Raw genomic sequence first — 23,278 nt, forward strand, 5'->3', positions numbered from 1 at the left:
AGAAAGGGATTTGAATCTTACACAGCAACAGAAATCCAGAAAATATTTCTTTCCAAGCAGAAAAGAAGCAGACTTTTGAGCCTTGTCTAGAAGACAAATCTGAAAACCCACACAGGAATTCTGAACACACTTAGGCTTGTCCAAGCCTTCTGATTTCTGAATTTACACACCCACCACAGAAACATTTCCCCACATTATTTCACAGTCTTTGTACCTTCTCTGTTTTGACAGTGAGAAAACTGAGTGGCCACACACAAAGTCCTCTGCAGAGAACCACCTCAAATAGTGACAGATCCTTTCTCCTGTCTTTGTTTCATTAAAGATTGTGATTCATTAACATGAAGTTATAAAAACAAATTTAAAAACACCTCAAACCCTGTTGTTTAGGTAAGTGAATGACAGTAAAAATAGGGAAAAAACCCTATTTTAGGACACTTATTTGTGCTTTGTTTGGCAGGCTTGTAGCTCTGTACCTTGAACTAACATCTTGGCTCCAATTCAGCAGCAGGGATTTTCCTAAATTTGTGGTTTTTTTCTTGAAAACACAAATGGGAGTCACTATAGACAGAACATTCCTCCAAATATTATGAAGGAATGTAAAACTTAAAGGGATCTCCAGGGATCATTAGTCCACTTTCTCCATCTGAGACAAGGGTCAGGAGAGAGGGACAGACAAATCCTCCCTGACAGAAGTGGGGAACATCACAGACTCTGTTCTCCTGCTAAAACACTGTGCAGTGACACCAATTTAAATAATTTCTGCTGCAAATCTGTATAAACTCTGCCCTTTCCTTTTGCCAACTGATGACAAAAATAACTGATAACACTCCTTTCAATACCCAGCTCTTAGATGAGAGAAAACTTGTCATTTAGTTGTCCTTTTTCCTAGGCTAGAAAACCTCACTCCTGCAATCTTTCCTCAAAAATCAGTTTTCATCTTCTTATCCTACTGTGTTTGCACGTTAATATATTGAAATATAAAAAGGATGGATACACAGAGATACAGACACACAGTTCTGCTCCCCTGGAGTCTACAAGAACTTTATACAACTGCCAGTTGAAGAGCAGCTTTCAAGTTAAACAGTAAAGGAGTTTTTAATAGTAGCAACACTTATAAAAAGTACCCAGTCACTGAAGTGCTGCAAGCAAAGCACAACCCACCAACACCTCAGCAGTGGCACAAAACATCCTGCACAACCATTTGGGGCTCTGCATGTGTTTATAATCCTGCCATTAATAAATAAAATTAATGAACTCAGCTCTCCACCCATAAACTTTGGCTAAACCTTCCCCCTCTGGCCCCTCCCCAGTGCAACACAAGCTTTGACTTGCTGTGTATGTCCCACCCCAGCAGGGTTGGCCTGGACCAGACACAGCATTAAATCAGCACTCAAATACCAATTTGCAGTGTTTTAAATGGAAAATGCTCCCAGGGACAAAGGTTTTCTTTGCTCTCTGCAGTCCCAGCAGTAAGGCAGCACTTCCCTTCCAACCCTCATCCTGCCAGCTGCTCTGTCCATGCTGATCCACCAAGAACTCTTGCAATGACCTTATTCACCAATTTAGCCAGTCCAAATGGCTCCAAAACCCAATGGATGACAACAGACAGACACTTCTGCCTTTCTGCAATTCATTAAAACAGAGGAAGATCTGCAGCAGCATGAAGGAACATGAAATGCCATCACGCTGTGCCAGGGGAAGTTCAGGCTGGACATCAGGAGGAATTCCTTCCTGGAAAGTGTGGCTGGTCAGGCACTGGAAGGGCTGCCCAGGCAGGTGGGGAGTGCACACCATGGGGTGTTCCAAGCACAAGATGTGGCACTTCATGGTATGGGTTAGAGGGCACTTGGCTGCAGGTTGCACTTGACCTTGGAGGTCTTTTCCAACCTTAAAGATTGTACATTCTATGAGAACAATTGTGGAGTTGTTTCAAGGTTGATTTTCCTCATGGTCTGATTCCATCCTACCAATCCAGTAGCCCAAGAAGGGAATAAAACAGGGGGTTTCATGTTCACTTTCCACAAGGGAAAAAAATCCACAAAAATCCATCACATTTAATTTCCTCACTGCCCTAGAACAGACCCACCCAGAGCACCAAGTTCCTGTCCTGTCACCAGGAGGCAGCAACTCACACTTTCCTTCTCTGGCTCTGACTTTCCTCACAGTATTTTCACAACAAATGCAGCAATGTCCTGAGCAAACCAGAGACACTGACAGCATGGGGTTCCCCTCCACTGAATCTTTTGTTTTGGTTTCTTGCTTAGTGGGGTTTTCTGTTTGTTTTTAGTAACTACAGCTTTAGGAGGAGTCAAAAAACACAGTAGGGAGAAGGGCATTTCCTTCACTGCTTAAATAATGGGTGTGGAATCGACATGGCCACAAAAATAGCCCACCAGCTGCTGTACTTGAGCTTCCCTGACTCCACAGCAACTCTATGATTTAGTTGGCAGAAAATTAATTAATGTTTGAGCTGCTCCAACAGGGCTTCCTGCAGAGCTGGAGATGCCAATTCCACTTGGTCAATCCCAACAATCACCAAGATATTTTTTCCATTAGAATAAACTCCCTATCTGTTGGAACAAAATTCACAGCCCTACTATTAACTGGAACTTCACAAAATCAAGGTCACCAAGTACAGTTATCAACAAGGAAAACAGAAAAAGGAAAACCAATCACACAGTGTCGATGTAAAGTCCAGTCAGTTAATTAAAATCCAACAAAACCCACCTCCATTTACCCCACCCACCTGTCTGTATTCTCAATGTAAAGAGAAATGCCAATAAATCTGGAAGCTACAGCAAAGGTACCCTCTAAAAACAGTTTTTAAGGTGTACCTGCAGCTGCATGACTAAGTTACTCTTGGCTATCAGTTGGGAATCAGGAGGGAAATCTTGCTATTTTGGTGAAACTTGCTAGTCCTAAAATTCTTACTTATTTTATGTGACCACTGATAAGATCAGTCATATTAACTTGCAATACTTTCAAGTGTTTCCATACATGTTGATGTGAGTTTGCTCAGTTCAGCTCAGCTCACACCAGACATGTTTCTCAAGACTGGAAAAATAATTAAGTGCTTTATCTGCATTCGCTTCATTAGTATGTAATTAACACTTGTTTTTTCACACTTCTAAGGAAGATTTTCAATGAGTAGCTGCCCCCTCAGTGGTAGATTTCCATCAAGGACAAAGCAGCTTGTGGTTGTACCAAAAAGGCAGGTGAAAATAACCTTGGGCCCAACCTGAGGTTACCTCAAATCACCTTGCAAAGAAAGCAATGGAAGCAAAAATAGAAACTTAACAGGAAAAACGTTTCCAGGATATATTCCTGAGGTCACTTCTGTATTTGATCTAAAAGACTGTTACAGAAATCTGTTTACACAAGTAGATGGGGGAGTTTCTGAACAGCAATTTCTGTTACTCAGAAAAGGCAACAAAGAAAATTTGATCAATCTTCCTGACGTTTTAATTTATTTACTTTGCTCTTATACATAAACAAGGAAGTACAACATACACAAAATGTATGAATTTTTACTTACCTGGATCAACTAAAGCTTTATTGAATATTTCTTTTAGTTTTCTACTCTTCACATTCCTGCCTTGTGCCAGGTTTCGGTACATCTCGTAGCCGATGATCATCACCCCTCCTTCATCCTGCCAGTGCTGCAGCATGTAACTCCTCTCCTGGGGGCGCTTCACCGTGGCCAGCTCACACACCTGCCCAGGGAAACAGCCTGCAGTGCCTCTGAACACACTGGAACACTGCTGGCACCTTGTCCCAGTTCAGCAGCTGGGACCAGTTTCTCCCTGTGTGGGTGTGCCCAAAGCTGTGCATTCTAAACCCTCTGGGCCATTGCCCAGCAACTGTTCCCAAGGGCCCACTGGCAGCAGCTGCCCAGGGCACAGCTGAGCCCTCAGGCTGGGAGCTGGCTGGGAAAGAAGCCTGGCAGAGGAGCTGGGAGAACTGCCCTGCAGGGACTCCTTGGCACCTCCACACCCACCTGAGGGCTCAGCTCTGCCCATGGGCCAGCAACCATTCCAAAATCCCCCCTGACTGCCAGAGTCAGATCCCCCAGGGTGGAACTCCCTGCCCTGGGGGAGGGACTGGGGGCTCCCACCTGCACCTCAGGGGAGACAATCTTGGGGTTTGGGGACTTGGGGACCACTGGTTGGATGCAGAGGAGGAGCAGACCCTGGACAGGAGGAGCCCACCACTCTCCACCAGACTGTGCCATCATCTGCACCAACAGGTTTGTCCCTTCCTTTCCCTTTGGACTCGAGGGAACCATGTGGGGCTCAGCACAGGGGCCACCAAACCCCCCTGTGTTTGTGCCCCAGGGGGTGGGTTACACTGCTGGGGTTGGGGGTTAAACCCAATTTCTCTTTGTGCCATTGCATTTCTTGTAATATTGTTATTAATTTGTAACTCTGACATATAATCTCTTTGGTGTTGGGTTTGTTTCTCCTGCTGGTTCACCTTTAAACCAGCACAAACCTTTAAGACTTATTAATTCAATTAGATTTTTCACATTCCTTAGCCTGTATTTTGAGTGGTGGAGCTTCACAGTTTTGTAAACCATTCAGCTATTTCATTTTTAAGAAACTCTTTGTAAGCCTTGTACCTCTAGTTTCTCCTCATCTTCCAAACCTTCTTGCCACTTCTCAAACTCATTCAACCAGTTCAGGGCAGTGTTGAGTGGACACACAACCAGAGCTGTCCGAAAATCCAGCTTGTCACACAGCAACACTGTGTGGAGAAAACTTACTACCTGCAAGAGGAAAAAAACAGACAGAACACTAAAGAAACCACTGGGGATTAAACACCAGGAAAGAAAGATACATCTATTCAATTATGTCATTAATTACCAACAACAATCTTGTTTAAATGGGCTTTTTCTTTTTCAACTCACTGCTTAAAATTTAATACAGGTGTCTTCTGAGTTCATACACTCCCTACTCTGTGTTACACATCCTGCATACACTGAGCTACAGGCAGTTCTGAACAGGATTTCCTAAGTAGGGAACCCTCCCTTTACAATTCATCAATCATCCTCATAAATTAAAAAATTCTATTAGGTAATTTTTAAGCTTTCTCACAAAACTCACCCCAAACATCAAATAAATTCACATTTAATTGTCTGGAAAGTGAATTTCAGTCTTTAAACAGTACTAATTGAAGCTCAACATGAGCCAACAGTGTGCCCAGGTGGGCAAGAAGGCCAATGGGATCCTGTCCTGTATCAAAAATAGCGTGGCCAGCAGGCCCAGGGCAGTGACCCTTCCCCTGGACTCAGCACTGGGGAGGCCACACCTGGAGTGTTGTGTTCAGTTCTGGGCCCCTCAGGTCAGGAAAGAGATTGAGGGGCTGGAGCGGGGCCAGAGAAGAGCAACAAGGCTGGAGAAGGGACTGGAGCACAAGCCCTGTGGGGAGAGGCTGAGGGAGCTGGGGGTGTTCAGCCTGGAGAAGAGGAGGCTCAGAGGTGACCTCAGCACTGTCTGGAACTGCCTGAAGGGAAGTTCTGGCCAGGTGAGGGTTGGTCTCTTCTCCCAGGCACTCAGCAATAGGACAAGGGGGCACGATGGGCTCAAGCTCTGCCAGGGGAAATTGAAGTTGGAGAGCAGAAAAAAATTCTTTACAGAGAGAGTGCTCAGGCATTGGAATGGGCTGCCCAGAGAGGGGGTGGATTCCCCATCCCTGGAGTTTTTTCAACTGAGCTTGGCCGTGGCACTGAGTGCCATGATCTGGTAAAGGGACTGGAGTTGGACCAAGGGTTGGACTCGATGATCTTGGAGGTCTTTTCCAACCCAATCCATTCTATGATTCTGTGATTCTGTGATTCACATTTTTTTCGCCATATTGCCAAATTGTTGCTCTGAAGCAGGTTATGGAAATGTTTTCCAAGGATTCACCCTGGCTCTGTGTTGCACATGACAACACCTGCTTGAGACCCAGGAAAAACCTTAAACCTTTTGGTGTCACTCAGTGCTGGGCCTGTTCTGTGCAGCAGTGACTGAAGGCAGGCCTAGAGCACTCAGGAGAGCAGGAGAGTCAGTGAACTCCAGCTCTGCCACCACATTTTTTGTGTGACTGCACTCTCTAATCCACACTTTTCAGTTCCTCCTGGAGAAAATTTTCAGATCTGGCAAGTGTGATTTAATGTACTGCTCAAAGGAATTGCAAACTCCATGACTATGCTTGGAACACAACAACAAACTGCTCTGAGCTGCTGCAAGACCAAAGGAGTTACTGGTTGTTTCAGGTAAGACTGAAGCATCTCACACGCAGATGCAAAAACCACCCATGGAGGTCCATCACTGAGGTCCCATGTCCTGGCCAGCAAGTCCCCAGTTGCCTCATTTGCCTGATCTCTACTGACATCCTGCTCTGCAGTTTGCAAAGTCTGCTAAAACTCCTGGCTGATTTGGCTCTTTTGAAGAGATAACCAACAAATGCCATCGCAGAGCACAGCAGAATGACTGGCAAAGGAACACAGAAGGAAAAACCAGCCACCTGAGCTGCAACACCAGCCTTGAAAATGGTTTCTGTTGATACATGTTCATTAACTATGGCTTGCTTTAATTATCAAGAAGTTACAGCCCAAAATGATTGTCACTAACACATCTGGATCACACAGAAGAATACTTTCTGCTGTGAAACATTTCATCCAACTATATAGTGTACAAACCTAAAGAGCCTTGTGGAACAGTCCTGCAAAGCATTGCAAATCTCCAGGAAAAGGTGGAATTTACTCCTACAGAACCACAACACCCAAGCTGGAATCAAGCATGTAAAAATATATTCTTCAAAGGTGATTTTCAGACTGTCAAAACACTGTCTGTCACCCCAATTTCCCTAAACAAATCAGAGCAGTATACACTGCAGCTGGAGTTCTTCAAGACCTGCTGTCCTCATGCTGTGCACCACCAACCAAGACTGCAGCTTGGATTACCCAAACTCTACCCACAGAGAATGGACTTGGTCCCTCTGATCACCTACAGCTCTGTGGAACTCACAAAAATAAACCCTCAAACCCACCTGCAAAACCACAATCACCAGAAAACCCAAGGATCCCTTGAGACTGTTCTTTGCAGAAGAACCCAAGGGGGTTCTACAGAACTGGAAATGTTTTGCCAGTCAAGGTATTCCTGCAATTTGCTGGTCCAGAAAGATTCTCAGGACCAGAAAGTCCTAAATAAACTCTGCCTGAATTTGGTCAGAGAGCAGGATAAGCTATTTCTCATGTAACTTCAGCCTGAAGATCCTGGTTCAGAGGGCAGAGACAAGGATGATGAAGCCACCTGAGCCAGTGTGGCACAGCCAAGGTCAGCAAGGAATGAGACACCTCCTGCTGGATTCCCTCTGGAGACCTTCTCTTGGAGCACATTGCAAGTCTCTAAAAGTAATAGTGAAAGGCAAGCCAAGCCAAGTCTACTCTCCAGCAGCACTTGGTGTGCTGACTTTGACAAACACCAACCAGCAGGGCAGAGTTGAGCACTACAGAGAGCAAAAAACCATGGAGACTCCTCATTCCAAACCCACACAGGTCCAACCAAGCCTGACTCTGCTTGGCACAGGATCTCAGCACTTTGTTTGCCCAGTGACTGCCAAGGTCATGGAGCTGCCTGCTGCCACCTGCAGACTATGAATCCAGCTAAGGCACAAAACTGCTGAGCCCAGTTCCACAGAGCCTGGAATTCCAGTGCACTGAGGACTGAGCTCCCTAGGAAAGAACAGAAGCTGGGCTTTGGGTCCCAATCCAGTGGGGAAGCTCCTACCACAACCAAGATGGAAGAGGGTGGTGAAAAGGCATTTTTTCACATGGTCTGAGGATTCCATTCTCACTGTAGGAAGAAAACATCTTTGAGAGCCACCATCACCAAGCTGAACAGTCCGTACTCCAGGGAATGGGCAAAGTGCATCCACACTTGGAGCATGTGAACAAAAGGATTTAGAATGAAGTGTTGCACAAGTGCTGGCTGCTAACATGATCTAATTTGCTGGTCAAACTGCCCAGAGCACCAGGAGGATCTCCTGAAAAGGGATTTTCTAGCCAAGAACCACTCCTGGCACAGGAAGGCTTGGATTGATCCTGAGCTGAAGTTAGTTTAGTCAATGCCAATGTCTGCAGAAGCTGCAATTACATTTCTAATGATTCAGATCAAGCCAGGGACCAAACAGTTCCCAGCAGATCATTTCACTGGCCTAGCAGTCCTGATAAAGATATGGGAATATCTTCTTCCTCCAGAAATGAGGAACCAGCAGCAGTGCAGGCCAAGGACAGGCAGACCCTGCTGTTCTGAGCATCTACTCAAGCACAGACAAGGTGGTCACCTGCCTTTCTTCTTCAGAGTTCTTGAAAAATTCCCCTTCTCTTTCCCAAAATCAGAGGGAAAGGTTCTTCAATCAAATGACTTCTGCTGAAGGGATTCTTGGGAAGAGACCAGGCAGCAGAGGAGCCACATGAGCAACTCAGCCCAGCTCTTTGCTCACAGCATTAGTGGTGATGCCCCATCTGGCCAGATGCAAACCCAGAGTCTGGAAAGGCTCACTGGGACTTGGAAACAAGCACACACCAGGGGAAGGCAACACTCCCAAAGTTTGGGAAGGCTCACTGGGACTTGGAAACAACCAAACACCAGGGGAAGGCAACACTCCTGACCACCCCAAAAAGAGCATCAATACTGAGATGCAGGGAAAAGAAACTGGTTTTGATCTTTCACCTCTTTTGAAGGTCAAAGGCATAAGGTGCTCCAGGTCTGCAAGGACTACAAGAGGCCCAAGGAAAAGAGCTGTGAGTGTTGCTTGACAGCAACTGCTTGGGGGATGAGCTTCAGCAGACACATCTCAGTTCAGAAAGGATATTGAGGTGCTGGAGCAAGTCCAGAGAAGAGCAACGAGGCTGGAGAAGGGACTGGAGCACAAGTGCTGTGGGGAGAGGCTGAGGGAGCTGGGGGTGTTCAGGCTGGAGAAGAGGAGGCTCAGAGGGGACCTCAGCACTGTCTGGAACTGCCTGAAGGGAAGTTCTGGCCAGGTGGGGGTTGGTCTCTTCTCCCAGGCACTCAGCAATAGGACAAGGGGGCACGATGGGCTCAAGCTCTGCCAGGGGAAATTGAAGTTGGAGAGCAGGTGGAAATTCTTTGCAGAGAGAGTGCTCAGGCATTGGAATGGGCTGCCCAGAGAGGGGGTGGATTCCCCATCCCTGGAGGTGTTTAAACACAGATTGGCCGTGGCACTGAGTGCCATGATCTGGTAAAGGGACTGGAGCTGGACCAAGGGTTGGACTCGATGATCTTGGAGGGCTTTTCCAACCCAATCCATTCTGTGATTCTATGATCTCAAGGTAAGGACTGAGCTTCAGGTATTAAGGACCAATAGAAGTGCCAAGTTGTTCACTGTCCAGCTTTTAACCCACTTGTATGAGACCCAGAAATATGGAAATCTTAAGAATAGGTACAATATTCTGTTTACAAAGCAGTCCTTGGCAGTGTGAAGGAGAAGGGATGTGCCCTTAAGCAACAATGAAGGCTTGAACCTGAAGAGCTCAGGAAGCAAAGAACTGGGAAACCAATGAGAAGAAATAAAGTGAAAAAGGGGTTGAAATGGTGCCTGTAGTTACCTGTCAAGGCAACAAAGTTTCTTAACTGTTCCAAAAATCTGCATGTGCACATGAACAACCACTGACAGGAGCAAATGACTTCATCCCTCAACCCAGAAGAGTCTAAACTGCAGCAAAAGCACAAAGCATTTGACTCTAGACACCAAAAAACCCTAAACCTGACAAGCTCATAATTTATCAGCACAGCAAATAAATGAAAAAAGCACTCAAGGAAACAAACACTTCAAGGAAAAACACACAAAGAAGGAAGACAGTAAAATGTAAACCTAACCTGCTTAAGATTATTACACTGCCTCAGAAACAGGTTCTTGAAGCCTGTCTCCTACCACTGTATGTGCTTGTTCTGAGTTCCACTTGGAAATAAATACAACCTCTTCACACAAACATCTGTGATTACCTAATTTAATTTTACATGTTTTTGAAGGAGAGAAAGCACAATTGTGGAGAACCTTCACAGCCACATGCTACAAACACAACTTTTTTCTCACGTTTTCTGCACAAAACACTCTCCTCCAGCAACTATCCTCAAGTCCCTGTCTATGACATGTCAGTTTTATTGTGTTCTGAAAGCCATTAAAAGGCTTTTGCTGGATCAGTTTGTGAGAGGAAGCCACAGAGCAGGAAACAAGATGACTTTTGTTTCTTACCTGTAACGTTTTCCCCAGGCCCATACAGTGAGCAAGAATGCACCCAGAACCAGGAGAGGTCTTGGTTTTTTTTACAGATTCACAACAGCAATCCCACATGAACTGAACACCTAAAAAAAATCATTGAAAGTTCTTAGTAAACATTCCTCTTGCTGAAGCTCACCATGTAAGAGACAGGTGTGATCATTTAAAGATCAGGATAACTCTCAGAAAAGCAGCTGTCAGGATAATTATTGATTCATTTCTGCCCAGTGGGTTGTAGGTGGGATGAGCTTTGTCTTGAACTTGATTATATTCACAGTTTCACTGAAGATGTGGCAACTGGGTTAGAAAATATTACTGTAAGGGCTGGAGATGACTGATCTTGGGGACTGGGAGAAAAGAGGAGCCATTCTGGTATTTGCCTGTCAGGGAGTTTTCCCTGTGATTCTAATCCAGGATGCATAAGGTGCTGTGCTCATGGAGGGAAAACCACTTTGTTTTGAACACTCTTTTCTTACCATCTACTTGGTGTGGTTTCAGCCTGGTAACTATACTCCTGTGAACCTGCACTAATGGTTCTTTGGTTTCTTCATCTTCATCCAAAACCAACTTAGTTGTAATGGGACATTTCAGAGGGGAAGCATCTTCTATCTCTATCACCTATAAAGAGAATCACAGGAATAGTTCTCACATGAGTAACACAAGCACTTGAGAGACACTGGATTTAGCAGAACTGGTAGTCATAATTTGCTCAGCAAAGAGAAACCTTCAATTCTTTACTATGCAGCACAACTGCCTCTGGCAGAGTCTCTTCCCTGTGGTAACTGAAACAGCTTTTGGAGTGCACAGGAGTCAAATAAAACTTACCAATGGCAGCCTGAAGGAAACTGCAAATAAAACTTGTGGCTTACAAGGCTGCATGTAAGTGGTTTTGAAATTACTTATCAGCTCAAATTCAGGTAGAAATATCTGTCTTAGACATCAGCAATTCCACCCCCAGCACTGTACAAGGAGAACAGACCATACCTCTCTCAGCTTTTCTCTCTCCCGTTCTCTTTCTGCGATACGTTTCCGTCTTTCTTCTTCTTCTTTGAGTGCATTCTGTGTTTCTCTTCTAAGCTTATCATCTTTAATGATTTTCCTGATTTTTTTCCTGCCTTTTCCAGGAGATTTTGAATCATCATTGTCCTCATTCTCAGAATTACTCTGCTAGAAATTAAAAAAAGTGCATATTAGCAAGAAAATTATGGCACAGACCATCAAAATCTTCGTGCTTAGATATGTTGCCAGAAATTCTTATATACACAGGTGAAAATAAGGAAAAAAATACTGTTTTTAAAAGTTAGCCAGCATGACAAAGGAAGTGTCACCTTATTAATGTGCTCTGAGATGCTACAGACAAGCCCAGCTGTGCCAAGGCACACTGACAGCACTGGCATCATTTGATAGTAACTAATGATCATTTATAAAGAACTGTTTTTCTATTAGAGTGGTCCCAGATCAGATCAGTTGTCACCTGCTCCACACAGGCAAAGCAACCCTAGTAGTACTAAAGCCTCTATCTGTCTCACATTTAGATTAAAAAATCCATTTATTTCATCATTGTGCATTTCTATCAAGATCTAGAAAGGAAAAGTTTATGGTGTCATTTTACAAATTTATGTCTGAATTAAGCCTGGAGAGCTGCAGTTTTTACTGCCCTTTGTGCAGAGGTGTTTGGGCTCCCCAGGCCCCTGAGCAGGTGGCAGAGACAGAACTCCAGCCACACTCCAGAACCCCAGGAGGTACCTTGTTTTCGTTCTCACTTGAGGAGTCCTCCTGGACCCTTATTCTCCTTCGCTTCTTCTTCTGTTTGTAACTGCGCTGGTTCTCCTCTGCCTCAGCTTTCTTGGCAGATCTAGCAAAAAATGGCAGGAATTGCTGACTGACAATAATAATTATTGCTAACTAGCAGAATGTGCACTCCTTTTGTGCAGTTCCAAACTCCTTCCTCAGCTCCCCAGCTCACTGGACACACAGCAAAGGTCTCCCTCAGAAAGCCCCACAGAACCACCATCATTTTGCTGCAATTCACCATCCCTCAGTTGACAGTGATGTATCTGGCATAAACGTGTTCACTTTTTCTTAATATCTTTTTTTTTTTGTACTGGCTCATCAAGTTGTTGTGTTTCCCCTCCTGTGGTGCCAATTCAAAATTCCCAGTTGTCCCAAAATTAATCAGCTGACACCAAATTACAGGCAAGTCCCATCAAGGGCTTTAAGAACCAATCCAAAGCTTTAACTTTTACCACCTCTCTAAACTGCACTGTTACAAACCAAACCCCAAACTCAGGCTAGGCAGTTGTTTGAGTCATACCTTGTCCTTGGACGTTGGTCATCCTCAGACTCGCTGACCTCTTCACTCACTGCAGACTCGTGGAACTCGGAGTCATTGGAATCATCGCTGCTCACTGCAAAAACAAAGGTGCTTTCATGTGGAGGATCCCTGCAAAGTCAGCAGCCTCTGGCTGTGCAACAGTTTGAGACCAACAAGCTCATTTCAGACAACAGCATCAAGCACAGTAAAAAGAATAAGAGGGATGTAAGGGCTACAGAGTAGAAAAGCTTAAAATGTAAGTAGATGGTGTATTACGCCAACAAGGCTTGAGGTCTTTATAAATATATCTACATATAGTTTACAAAGGACAAAGTATTGTATCAGAAGACAAAGACTGTGGGTGAGGAGGGGAGAGCACAGTGGGAACAGCAGAAGGTCAGAAAACAGAAGAGGCTTTGCAGTTAAACAGAAGCTTTTGTTTCAAATGTTTTAGATGTCATTTTACAATATTGCTTCATGGAAAGAACTCTTATTTACTAACAACATATGCACTTACCTCTCTGCATTTATAGCTTGACATTTCTTCAGGTAATGCAAGCTCAAAACTCACTCAAAAGGCAATTAAAAATACACCTGAACTGGCACCATTAGGCAACACTTTCATAACTAGTTTTAGGAACTATCATTGGCATTTAAAAAGGTAATTAAGACACCAACATGCCATTTAGCACCTTTCATTTCAGTTTGACCTTGAACAGTGGAAAGTTGAACTGGTTTATGAATAACAAGGCTCAAAACATGGGGTTTACATACATGGGGAAATGCATTAATAGCACAGGGATAAAAGGGCAAAGTGAAATACAGTGAACTTAAAAGGCTGACACTAAAGAACCCTGAGAATCAGCCTGGCTGCAGCTTAACTGCACATTGCCCCTGTCATTTACAATTCCTCCTCCTGAAAGAAATGCAGTCAGTGGTTCCATAAGGGAGGAAAAGCAGGAATGTACAATCTGATAGAAAGGACAGCTGTCATGGAGGAAAATGCTCAACAAATCCCTCAAATTGCCCCTCTCCTCCTGGGGAAGCCCCCAGAGCTGGCTGGCACTGGTGCCAGGACAGGGAGGACCAGGGCACCCTTCCTGGCCAGGGGATGGTCAGCACCTGAGAGGTTCTTTGTCCATCTCACAGTGCCATCTGGTGCTCAGCTCCAGCCTGCAATTCCTGCACAGAGAGCTGCCTCCTGCTCCAGGGCCTGCACACAGCCCAGGGGAAAGACAGGAATTACAGAAAGGACAAGACTGATTTTCCCAGTTCAGACATTCTGGCCTTGCCTCTGCTCTTTAAGGTAAGCATTTTAAGAGTCCACTGGATTAATCCAATTCAGAGGACAAAGTAAGTGGAGAGAGCTACATTTGCATTCAAGATTTCAAATAAAACTATTTGAAAGACTATCTCAGAGATATGAGAATTCCAGATTTCATATACAAGGAAATTTACACAGAGATTGTAAAATCACAGTCTGAGATCTCCATTCTGAAAAGGTTTAGAACTTCTTTTAGAGAAGCAAGTACTTTTTATGACAGAAAAAGGTCTGGATTTTGTACCTTTCCTTCTGTTCCTGCGCTTCCCCCCTTCTTTCTTGTCTTTGGGTTTCACCACCTTTTTCTCTTCCCCAGACTCCCCATCACTCATGGGGAGCTTGTGCCTCAGCAGTCTGTGTCTGTATCTGGGCTTCTTGGAGGACTCTTCTTCCTCTGAATCCGACTCAGAATTACCTTCTTCTTCTTCTTCTTCTTCTTCTTCCTCCTTTTCAGACTTCTTCTCTTCCTTTTCATTCTCTCCTGTCAGAGAGAAGAGTCAGTACCACACACACACACACTGGGCATTTTTTCCCCTCACTTAAATGCAGAAATCTGAATTAATTTAGGCTAAATTCTGTGATTTTCAAGGGAATTACAAGCAACAACATACCAGTTTCTTGAAGTGCTCAGTATTTTGTGCTGCCTGAGGCCTGTTCCAATCACTGGGTTAGCCAAATCTTTCCTGTGCACTTGCAGGACTTACTGTTCTGTACAGACTATTCCTCACAAGTCCCCAGGACTTCTAAACTCCTTACAAAAATCAGACCAGTAGCAAAATATAAATATATGGAAGACTGAAAGAGATGATAATCCTCAAGACCAGGTACAGTGGCCCCTATTTGGCAACTTTGCATCAACACCAATGACATTTTTTTGATGAAAACTGAAGAAACTTTAACAATTTCAGCTCTCCCAAGTGACCTCTGAAATGGTGACAGGTGCCACAGCACCACTTTCCCAGATGCTTTTTGGTGCTTACCATCATCTGCTCTGCTCTCAGGCTGCTTTGCAGGTTTCTTCTTTCCTTCCTCTGGTTCTTCATCTGAAGATGTATCCTCGTCAGAGGAAAGATTGGCTTTGATTTCTTCTAAAAGCATTTTCTTGGCAATTCTTTGAAGTAAAACAGAAAACACTATTTATTCCATTGTTCAAGTACATCTACGAACGACAAGTGTAATCCTACACCATTCAGAACTTCAAAAAAAGGACTGAAAGCTGAACAAAAAAAAAAAAAAAGAGACACATGATGAAAAGTCACTGTGGCAAGACAGGATATCTCAGCAAAAATCTCACGTTCAATGTAATGTGTTGATTTGCTTTCAGAAAGCAGATTTGTGTAATACTTTTGAAAAGAGAAGTTTCCTGCCTTACAGCAAGGTGGAGATAAACAGCAACTGTCCACATGTAGAGGCTGCATTTTATTCTGTTTGGGGAATTAACTACAAGCACTTGCCTTACAGCACCTGTGGCACAAACCCTGTTGTGAATATGCACAGACACACCAAAGAGTTTGACCCACACCACAGGACCTGAATCTCACAGGAAAATCCTGAGTTCCTGCTCCACTCAGCTTCCCTAAAGGAGGTTTCCACCTAAAGTACAAGTGACTATGGAAAAATCATTTCTTCCCATCCTCTAGCAGCATAAAAATCTTGTCTGGATCTATCCAAGGCAGAATATGAAATGTAGAGGCAGAAGCACAAGGAAATAGTGGAGTTATCTGAGAACTTTAACTTCCAGGGGAAAAAATAATCCTAAAGGAATGAAACCAGGTCTTCCTCATATAAATATCAGAAATACCAGAGTTTTAATTGCAAGGACATCAATTTTAAATATTTTTTTCTAGGTCAAACCTCATGTCTTGCCTTTTGGGAGAATGAATGCACATTTATGTAAATAGCTCACAATGGGATTTTATACCAGTTTAAACAAAAATTCAAAGCCCATGGAATGGAACCACAACCGAGGCTGCACCTGGAGATGGCAAAGGAACAGACACCTCTCAAGGGAAGCTTCTTACACAACAGAAAATTGTTACTGTCAGGGAGCACTAGTAACTAGGGTTTTAACAATTAGTATTTCATTTTCCAGCCTGTAATGAATCCCTAAAACAAAGAAACCTTTCAAAGAAAATTTTCCCAGGGTATCTTTCCTGACATTCCAACCAGTGTTTTCTGGTTTTTGAGTGATTCCAAAAAGACTCTCACATTCTGTCATTATTAAAAGATGGAAGCAAAACAGTTTAATAAACATTTAAGACTGTTCAGTGAACCAAACAATCCACCAGCACCCAAAACACACCTTCCCCTCTTTGGAGAAATGGCTTGAGAAGAAAAAGCTGATTAAACCTTTCCCCTGCAGAACCCTTGGTGAGCTTTAATTCTAACAGCAGATCACAGTGTGAACCCAACAAAGCTTACTGAAGTCCACAGGTAAGTAACATCCTCTTCCAAATGCTTTTGGCATTGGGTCCTTCCAGAGGACTTGGAAAAGGGATTTTGGGTTTGGTTAGTTTTGGTGGGTTTTTTTTACACCCACCACTTCAAGTGTAACAGCAACAGAAATGAACAGCTCCTTATTTAAGAAATTCAGACTGTATTTCTTCCATCTCTTAATGGTCAGAACTTTTCCTTCAAAATGAAATGGCTTAAAGTACCACCAAACTTCAGGAGAGTAAAAAAAAGGGGAAAATCCTGCAAGTCCTGCCTATTACCACCTGGTCTCAAGTGAATCAGCAAAGTCACCACAACTTGGATGCAGATGGCAATACTTACCTGCTCTACACAAAGCACCCTTAAAAGGCTGACTTTGGGCCTGAACAACACAAGACACACGTTTTCATTTGGTCTTGAATGAAGTGTTTTTAAGGGGGAAAAGAAAACCCAAAGCAAATGTATCTAACAGCTAAAAATACCATGCACAAAATCTGCTACCCATCAACAGATGTTGTGATATTCCCATTAATCTTCATCATAAACCACCAACCAGACTGGGTAAACTTATGAGTTTCTAATTACATAGAGTAATACTGATTAAGAAGTTACTTCTGCCACAGAAAATTAGTACTATTTTTCATCTTAGGATAAAGACTCAACCACTTGGAATCAAACTGAGATGGGACTGTTTGTTGGCAAGAAAAGCCACATTCTCTTCACAATGCATTTATTGGTATGATCTTGGGCTAAAAATGGGAGACATTGTTAAGATGTTGAGAATTTTAAAAATGCCTTTTTTCAATTAACTCCTATCTGACAGGAATTAAAAGTGCAAGCAATACCAGCCCCAAACAGATTAAGCCTTGTCAATGCACCTGACAAATGAGTGATGCCAAAATGGCTCACAGGAATTTGAATACCTTGGACTCTTGAAACTGGCTTTAAATTAAAATTACAATGAATGTTGACCAGGATAATATATTTCTTTTTTAAGATAAAACTCATTTAAAATGACCAGGTTTCTAAGCTAAGGAACTTCAAATGCAGTTTAACATTTTAATACTTGCATCAACAGCAGCAAGAAAAACAAGCTACAGTAGTGTGAAATTCCCTCCCTCACCTTCCTCCAGAGAAACCCACACAGAGCAAAAGGGACCATAATATTTACTCAGGTCAAGGACATAAAAGATTCTTGGCCAACCAGATGTAACAGCTGAACACTTATCAGTAAATTTAATTAAGAGGCACAGAGTTGTATGGTGTCCAGCACAGGACTTCAGGTAGTAAAAATCAACATGAATTAAAAAACAATCCCTGCATTCCCTTCATCATCTGCTGGGCCCTGAAGCGTTTCATGTTGCCCCACTCCATCTCACCCAAAGTCAGTGGGAGGGTTGTGTGAAGGGCACTGTCCCAGCAGGGAGTGACACAGTGCCTCACAGAAAGGGGCTGGAAGCTCAACCAAGACACATCAAAACAACTCTGGAATAAAATGATAGTACCTAAGCACAGTTTTAGATGAACTGGGATGTAAAAGTGCCTCCCCTCTGTAAGGACACCACACCAAAACAGGTGTCTAAGGAAGGAACTGACTGCTGGGGTTTAGGTTATGCTAAACAAAAAGAGCCTTCCCAAGAGAAGGCAAACAAGTTACCCAGGGGCTGCTCAGTTACTCTGCAGGATACTTTAAACTACCCTTCAGGTGCAGCCTGAAGGGTTAGCTCAGATGGAGTTAAGTCCACCTGGCAATTTGCACCGCTCCTGCTCCTGAATTTCAGGGTGCCAACACAAGGGACTCCTCCAGAGATGGTTAAAAGTCTTGGTGAGAAATGTCACCACCGTAAAAAGTACTTTGCTTAAAAAGTCATGATTTTAAATTTCAGAACATTATTGTGATGTGCTGTTACCAATCAGATCACACCAACTCACACACAGTGTTCATAAATCCCTACTGGTCATATGTAGAAACAAGGCTGCCCCAAACAAGCCCTTGGGCAGGGAGGAGGTTTGGATGTGGCTAATAAAAGCCACCAGAATCCCAGATACAGCACTCCTGAATTAAATGGGCCCTCAGGGCATTACTAGAACATTCAGAACCCTTTACAATAGATTTTAAGATATTAACATTTTGAGGAAATGTCATTTATGTCTAAAAAATGATTGAAAACCTCCAAACACCTTGTTCTAAACACTGTGCTGTCTTTGTTGGAAGAGGCTGATTTTCAAGCTGTCAGAGTTGTATTAAATTAAATGCTTGGACAAGAAAAACGTTTTACAAAAATTTATTGTAACCATCAAATACTTAAAGGCATTCTGCATTAAATACACTATTAACTTCTTAATAAACAGAACTACTGCAAACATATCAAACAGTACCATTGAAAAGATCAGAAGGACCAGTAATAGTTACACAACAGAAGATGAAAGCATACAGCACTGTATGGCATAGTATGACCCACTTGGATATTGCATTTTGGCAAAAATGATTTCAAGACTATTCATATTCATGTCATGCACATCCCCAGGTATGCAAATAACAGAACATCTAAACTAGAGACTTGCAAACAGGAGAGCTCCCACACTGCAAACACCCAGCAGGTACTGAGTACCCTCTTTGGCCTGGAAGGAAATAGGCAGCTCCTCTGAATCAGCAGAAAAACTATTGAAACACTTCGTGTTGAGTAAACAGAAGAACAAGTGTTGAAGTTCTTGAAATTTGTTCCATCTTTTTACAGTTTAGATCTCTGATTCTGGTGCCAAGCACAACATGTGATGAAGTAAAATCAGACTGCAGTTACCAGTTAACATGTCTGAAGGTTGACAACACTGTTTATTGACAAAACACCTCCCCATCTCATAAACATATTCAAAATATTCCCTAAAGAAAAGCTTAACAAAGAGTCAGCTTGGAAACAAAGTACAGAAACTGATTTTTAAAGCCCAAATTTATATTACTGAGTTGTTTGTTAGAAATTAATTAATTAATTTCCCAAAGTAGGTACTCAGCTAATAATTAAGATCTACCATTTGTATGCTAAATAATGAACTTCTGACAAAAGTGTCCTGGTTTAGTTATCAACCAGAAACTCACAAAAAAAAAAGGAAACAAAAAAGGGGAAAAAATAATGAAAACAGGACTGAAATTATAGGTTAAAAAATCTTGTTATTACCAAAGTTTAAATGTTCTGCTTATGACCCTGTGCCATCAAGTCCCTAGAAAGCACTTTCTTTAAAAGCTGAGTAACTGGATTAAATTTGATGACTGAAAACAAGCAGCAGCATTTTGATGCCAAACTGAGATCCATAAAGGATATTATAAAACAGTGTTTTTAAAATTTACTTCAGCCACATATCAAAATGGACAACTCTGTAAAACAAAGTTTCCACAGTCTAAACTGTTAAGGCTCAGAAGCAGAAAAAGACTTATCAGCAACTGTGCAAAGCTGGTCCCACACATGCTGTATGGCCAAAAATGAAAATCAGTTTCTGAAATATTGTGTAAAACTTTGTTGAACAACTCTCCAGTCTAACTACAATAACTCCCAAAAAGCTCCTGTGGCTCAGAGCTGAGTGTGTTGTGCACTTACTCATCAGGAAACAGCCTGGACGTGTCTAGCCAGGCTAGTTTGGACAGCTACAATGGTACTGGGAAAATAGGGTGTCTCAACTAACTGTATCTTACAGAGGTTCATTTTTATTGCATTGGAAACTGAAGCAATACATATAAGCCACAATTCTAAAATACCTAAGCAAAGACTTAAAATATATGTGTATAATTAGTCTCTTTGATACCAGTGGAGCCTGTGCACAGTGCTTGTAGAATCAGGGCCTTAGCTGTCACATTAATCACTTCAGGTACTCTCAAGTGGATTAGAACTCAGTTGAATTAACAGCTGAAAATATCTACTACTCTTTTCCCCACATTTGTGTTTTCTCTTTATTGAGAAAAGGCATTTCAATTAAAAAAGCATCTTAAGTAACAGTAATAACCAAATCCATTCTGAAAACACTGCAGCACTGCGTGTTGCACAGATGCAAATTGTCACTCTGTGTTCACAGAACGGGCTGGAATTCACATTTCTCAGGAGGAGGATTCTCCCTGCCTGGCATCGACACTGGTGACAACGCGCACCCTGCAGCGGGCACAGTGCTGCACTCAGGGCACCCCCTGTGCAGGGGGGGGTTAGCTAAGGCTCCTACAGACTTGCTTTGCACTTTTTCTGGACTCTGGCCTCTGTGTTCTGGCCCCGTGGTGCCGCTTGCGGGGGGCCCGTGCGCGGGTCTGCGCCGGGCGGGCAGCCGGGGCTGGCACAGCCCGCTCGCTCCTCCGTTGCGCCGCTTTGCGCCCACGCCTAGGGGGTGTTAGAATCGGGTTTAAGTCCTTACGGAGGGTATCATACCTATTCTCAGGATCATCATCATCATCATCTTCCTCCTCCTCCATTGGGATAGTCCTTGATAGAGCCTCTCCCTCTTCTCCTGAAAAAGAACCCAACAGAGAACATCAACACGTGTGAATCCAGCAGCAAACAGGAACACGTGACAGCACAATGAATGACACAGCACAGGAACTACATCTCCAACAACAGTCCTTCAAAGTGTTCACAGTTTGGTCTGTGTTTTGCTTATGTCACCTGTGAAAAGATTTATCCTTTTCCTGCCAAGTTCTAGGAAACAAAAGCTGATAGAGTGAAGGCTTTGTCCTTGAAGACAGAGCCTGCATAAAGTTTCTTGACTGGATCAGTTGGTTAAAACTTGGCTGTAATAATGCCAAGGTCATTAGTTCAATCCCCTGTATGGCCCATTGACTTAAGAGTTGGACTTGATGATCCTTGTGGGTCCCTTCCAACTGAGAATAGTCTGTGATTTCTCTGATTTCTTCTATGGGTTGACAGCCTTTGGAGGAGAGCTGAGGGGGAGAGCAAGGAGGAGAGAGCAGAGCCTGGGACCTCTCTGGGGGGTGCTGGCCACTCCTCCCTGGGTAGCTGTCACCAGCAGGCTCAGTAAAGGTGAGAGGACTCATGCTGTGGTTGGTGGTGTTTTTTTCCCCAAAAAGCCAGCAGGGACACTGCTGTCTGCCAGTGCCCAGAGGATGCAGCTCCTGCCTTGGGGGAGTGTCCTGAGTTGGTCAGATGACCTTAGGTGAGTAACCCTGTAGTGAGTGGGGTGGTGTGGGCTTACTGCTTTAGTCTCAATCTCTCTCAATCCCTCTCAATCTCTCTCTCCCTCCCTCTCTCCTTTCTCTTTGGGTTCCTGCTAGTCAGTCACTCCTGTTAACAAAGATCCTGTGTTTTCTGAACTCTCAACAGTGCTCAGCCTCACTTTTCCAGCAACTGTAGAACCCACCCTGTCACAAATCCCATTAAAAATACCTTGGTAATACCACTTCTCTATCAGTTAACTATCTTGACATATAAAAAAAGTATTTTTATTAATAAAGTATCTAGTTTTTCAAGCAGCACTTTTACCCACATTCCATTTGCTACTACACACAGCTTGCAATTCTTGCCTTATTACACACTGTGAATTTTAGACCAAAACAGAGAGACTGAATACTCCACCCAGGAGTCAGAAATTGAGCTTCCCAAAAAGTTATTTACTATATCAGAATCACTGAGTTTGGATAAACTGAAAAGGTTTATTCTGTAATAATACACAAATGTATTACAGAATTGCTTGCCAAGGCTCGGAATGCTCTGCTGCTATGAGAAGGACTGGAGAACACTAATCCTTGCCTGTTTGGGCTCTCAGAGCACATGTGTGTGGAGACAGTTGTGTCTTGAAAATTCCATGTGCTGTCCTTACTGCAAATACCCAACCTCAGCTGCACTACAAGCCACTGTCTCCCATGCAAAGGGCATGAGCAGCAGCCTGTGGGACACCAACGAGGCACAGCCCAGGTGGCACCTGCCCCAAAGCTCCTCTGCACTCTCCTGGCTGCACAGAGAGGAATTCAGACTAGTTCTAGCACACTCCCCTTGCATTTCTCTTGTTATTCTGACTTGCACATAAGTCAGACAAACCTGCTGGGGGTACAATTAAGCTAAGGAAAAGAAACCTCACATTCCTAACTAGAAGAGATCCCCTCACTTATAACCTGTACTGTTTATTTTCCACCTGTGTGGACTGGACTAAAACCAGGCTGTGAGAGGCTACTCAAAGTTGTGTTAATGCACACTTGTCCTGGAAACAGCATTAGCCAGATGTCATCAGACAGGGCTGACTGAGGGGTGATCCCAGGAAAAAGCACTTAGGGAAAAGTAACCTGGTGATCAAACCAGATTCTAAGACTCATTTGACAACTGATCTACACAGCACGTTCAGACACAGAAGAGACTCCTTTATTAATTATTAAACCAATATGTTTGTCTCCTCTTAAAATAATCTAATATAGGCAGGATTTCATAGAATCCAACAATAACTCCAGTTGGGAAGGATCTCTGGACTTACTCCAACTCCATCCCCAAAGCAAAGCAAACTCCAAAGTAAGGTCAGTGTTTTCAGGGCCTTGGCCAGTCAAGTTTAGAGCATTTCAAAGGACAGGAATTCCAAAGTTGGACAAGGCAACCAAGTATGTGTATATATATATATATCTATAGATATACATATCTATAGAGATATATATATATAGATATATAGATAGATATATATATAAAATACTGTTCCTGGTCTCCAGGGCCATTGGCTTGCTAACTCCTGTATCTACTGCCTCTCACCCTCTCAGCACGCATCTGGCTCAGCCTTCCCTGAAACTACCCCTAAGGTCTTTAAATAAATAACAATTTAAATTTCCCACTTTTAGCATTCTCTCTCCACTCTAGAACAACTCACTTCTCTCTCAGTCCAACTCTACTGCAAATCATCCCACATCCCCATCTCATTTTTCTAATTTGTACAGTTACCCTTCTCTCCAATAATTATCC

At 43.2% G+C, this 23,278-nt stretch overlaps 1 protein-coding gene across 3 annotated transcripts in view; it reads right to left on the reverse strand.

Moving 5' to 3' along the window:
* Positions 1-23,278, reverse strand: part of ATRX (ATRX chromatin remodeler) — a 92,102-nt gene that overhangs the window by 28,508 nt on the left and 40,316 nt on the right. For 2 of the 3 annotated variants that reach the window (XM_071569534.1, XM_071569532.1), the window contains 10 exons: positions 20,756-20,834; positions 14,900-15,030; positions 14,164-14,400; positions 12,599-12,692; positions 12,031-12,139; positions 11,269-11,451; positions 10,761-10,902; positions 10,261-10,370; positions 4,619-4,765; positions 3,536-3,713 (listed from right to left, as the gene is read on the reverse strand). In XM_071569534.1, coding sequence (XP_071425635.1) covers positions 3,536-3,713; positions 4,619-4,765; positions 10,261-10,370; positions 10,761-10,902; positions 11,269-11,451; positions 12,031-12,139; positions 12,599-12,692; positions 14,164-14,400; positions 14,900-15,030; positions 20,756-20,834 — 1,410 coding nt within the window. The remainder of the gene's footprint in view (positions 1-3,535; positions 3,714-4,618; positions 4,766-10,260; positions 10,371-10,760; positions 10,903-11,268; positions 11,452-12,030; positions 12,140-12,598; positions 12,693-14,163; positions 14,401-14,899; positions 15,031-20,755; positions 20,835-23,278) is intronic. The other variant, XM_071569533.1, reaches the window with a different exon arrangement.

The sequence above is a fragment of the Pithys albifrons genome, chromosome 14 (genome assembly GCF_047495875.1).
Source record: "Pithys albifrons albifrons isolate INPA30051 chromosome 14, PitAlb_v1, whole genome shotgun sequence".
Classification (NCBI taxonomy): domain Eukaryota; kingdom Metazoa; phylum Chordata; class Aves; order Passeriformes; family Thamnophilidae; genus Pithys; species Pithys albifrons.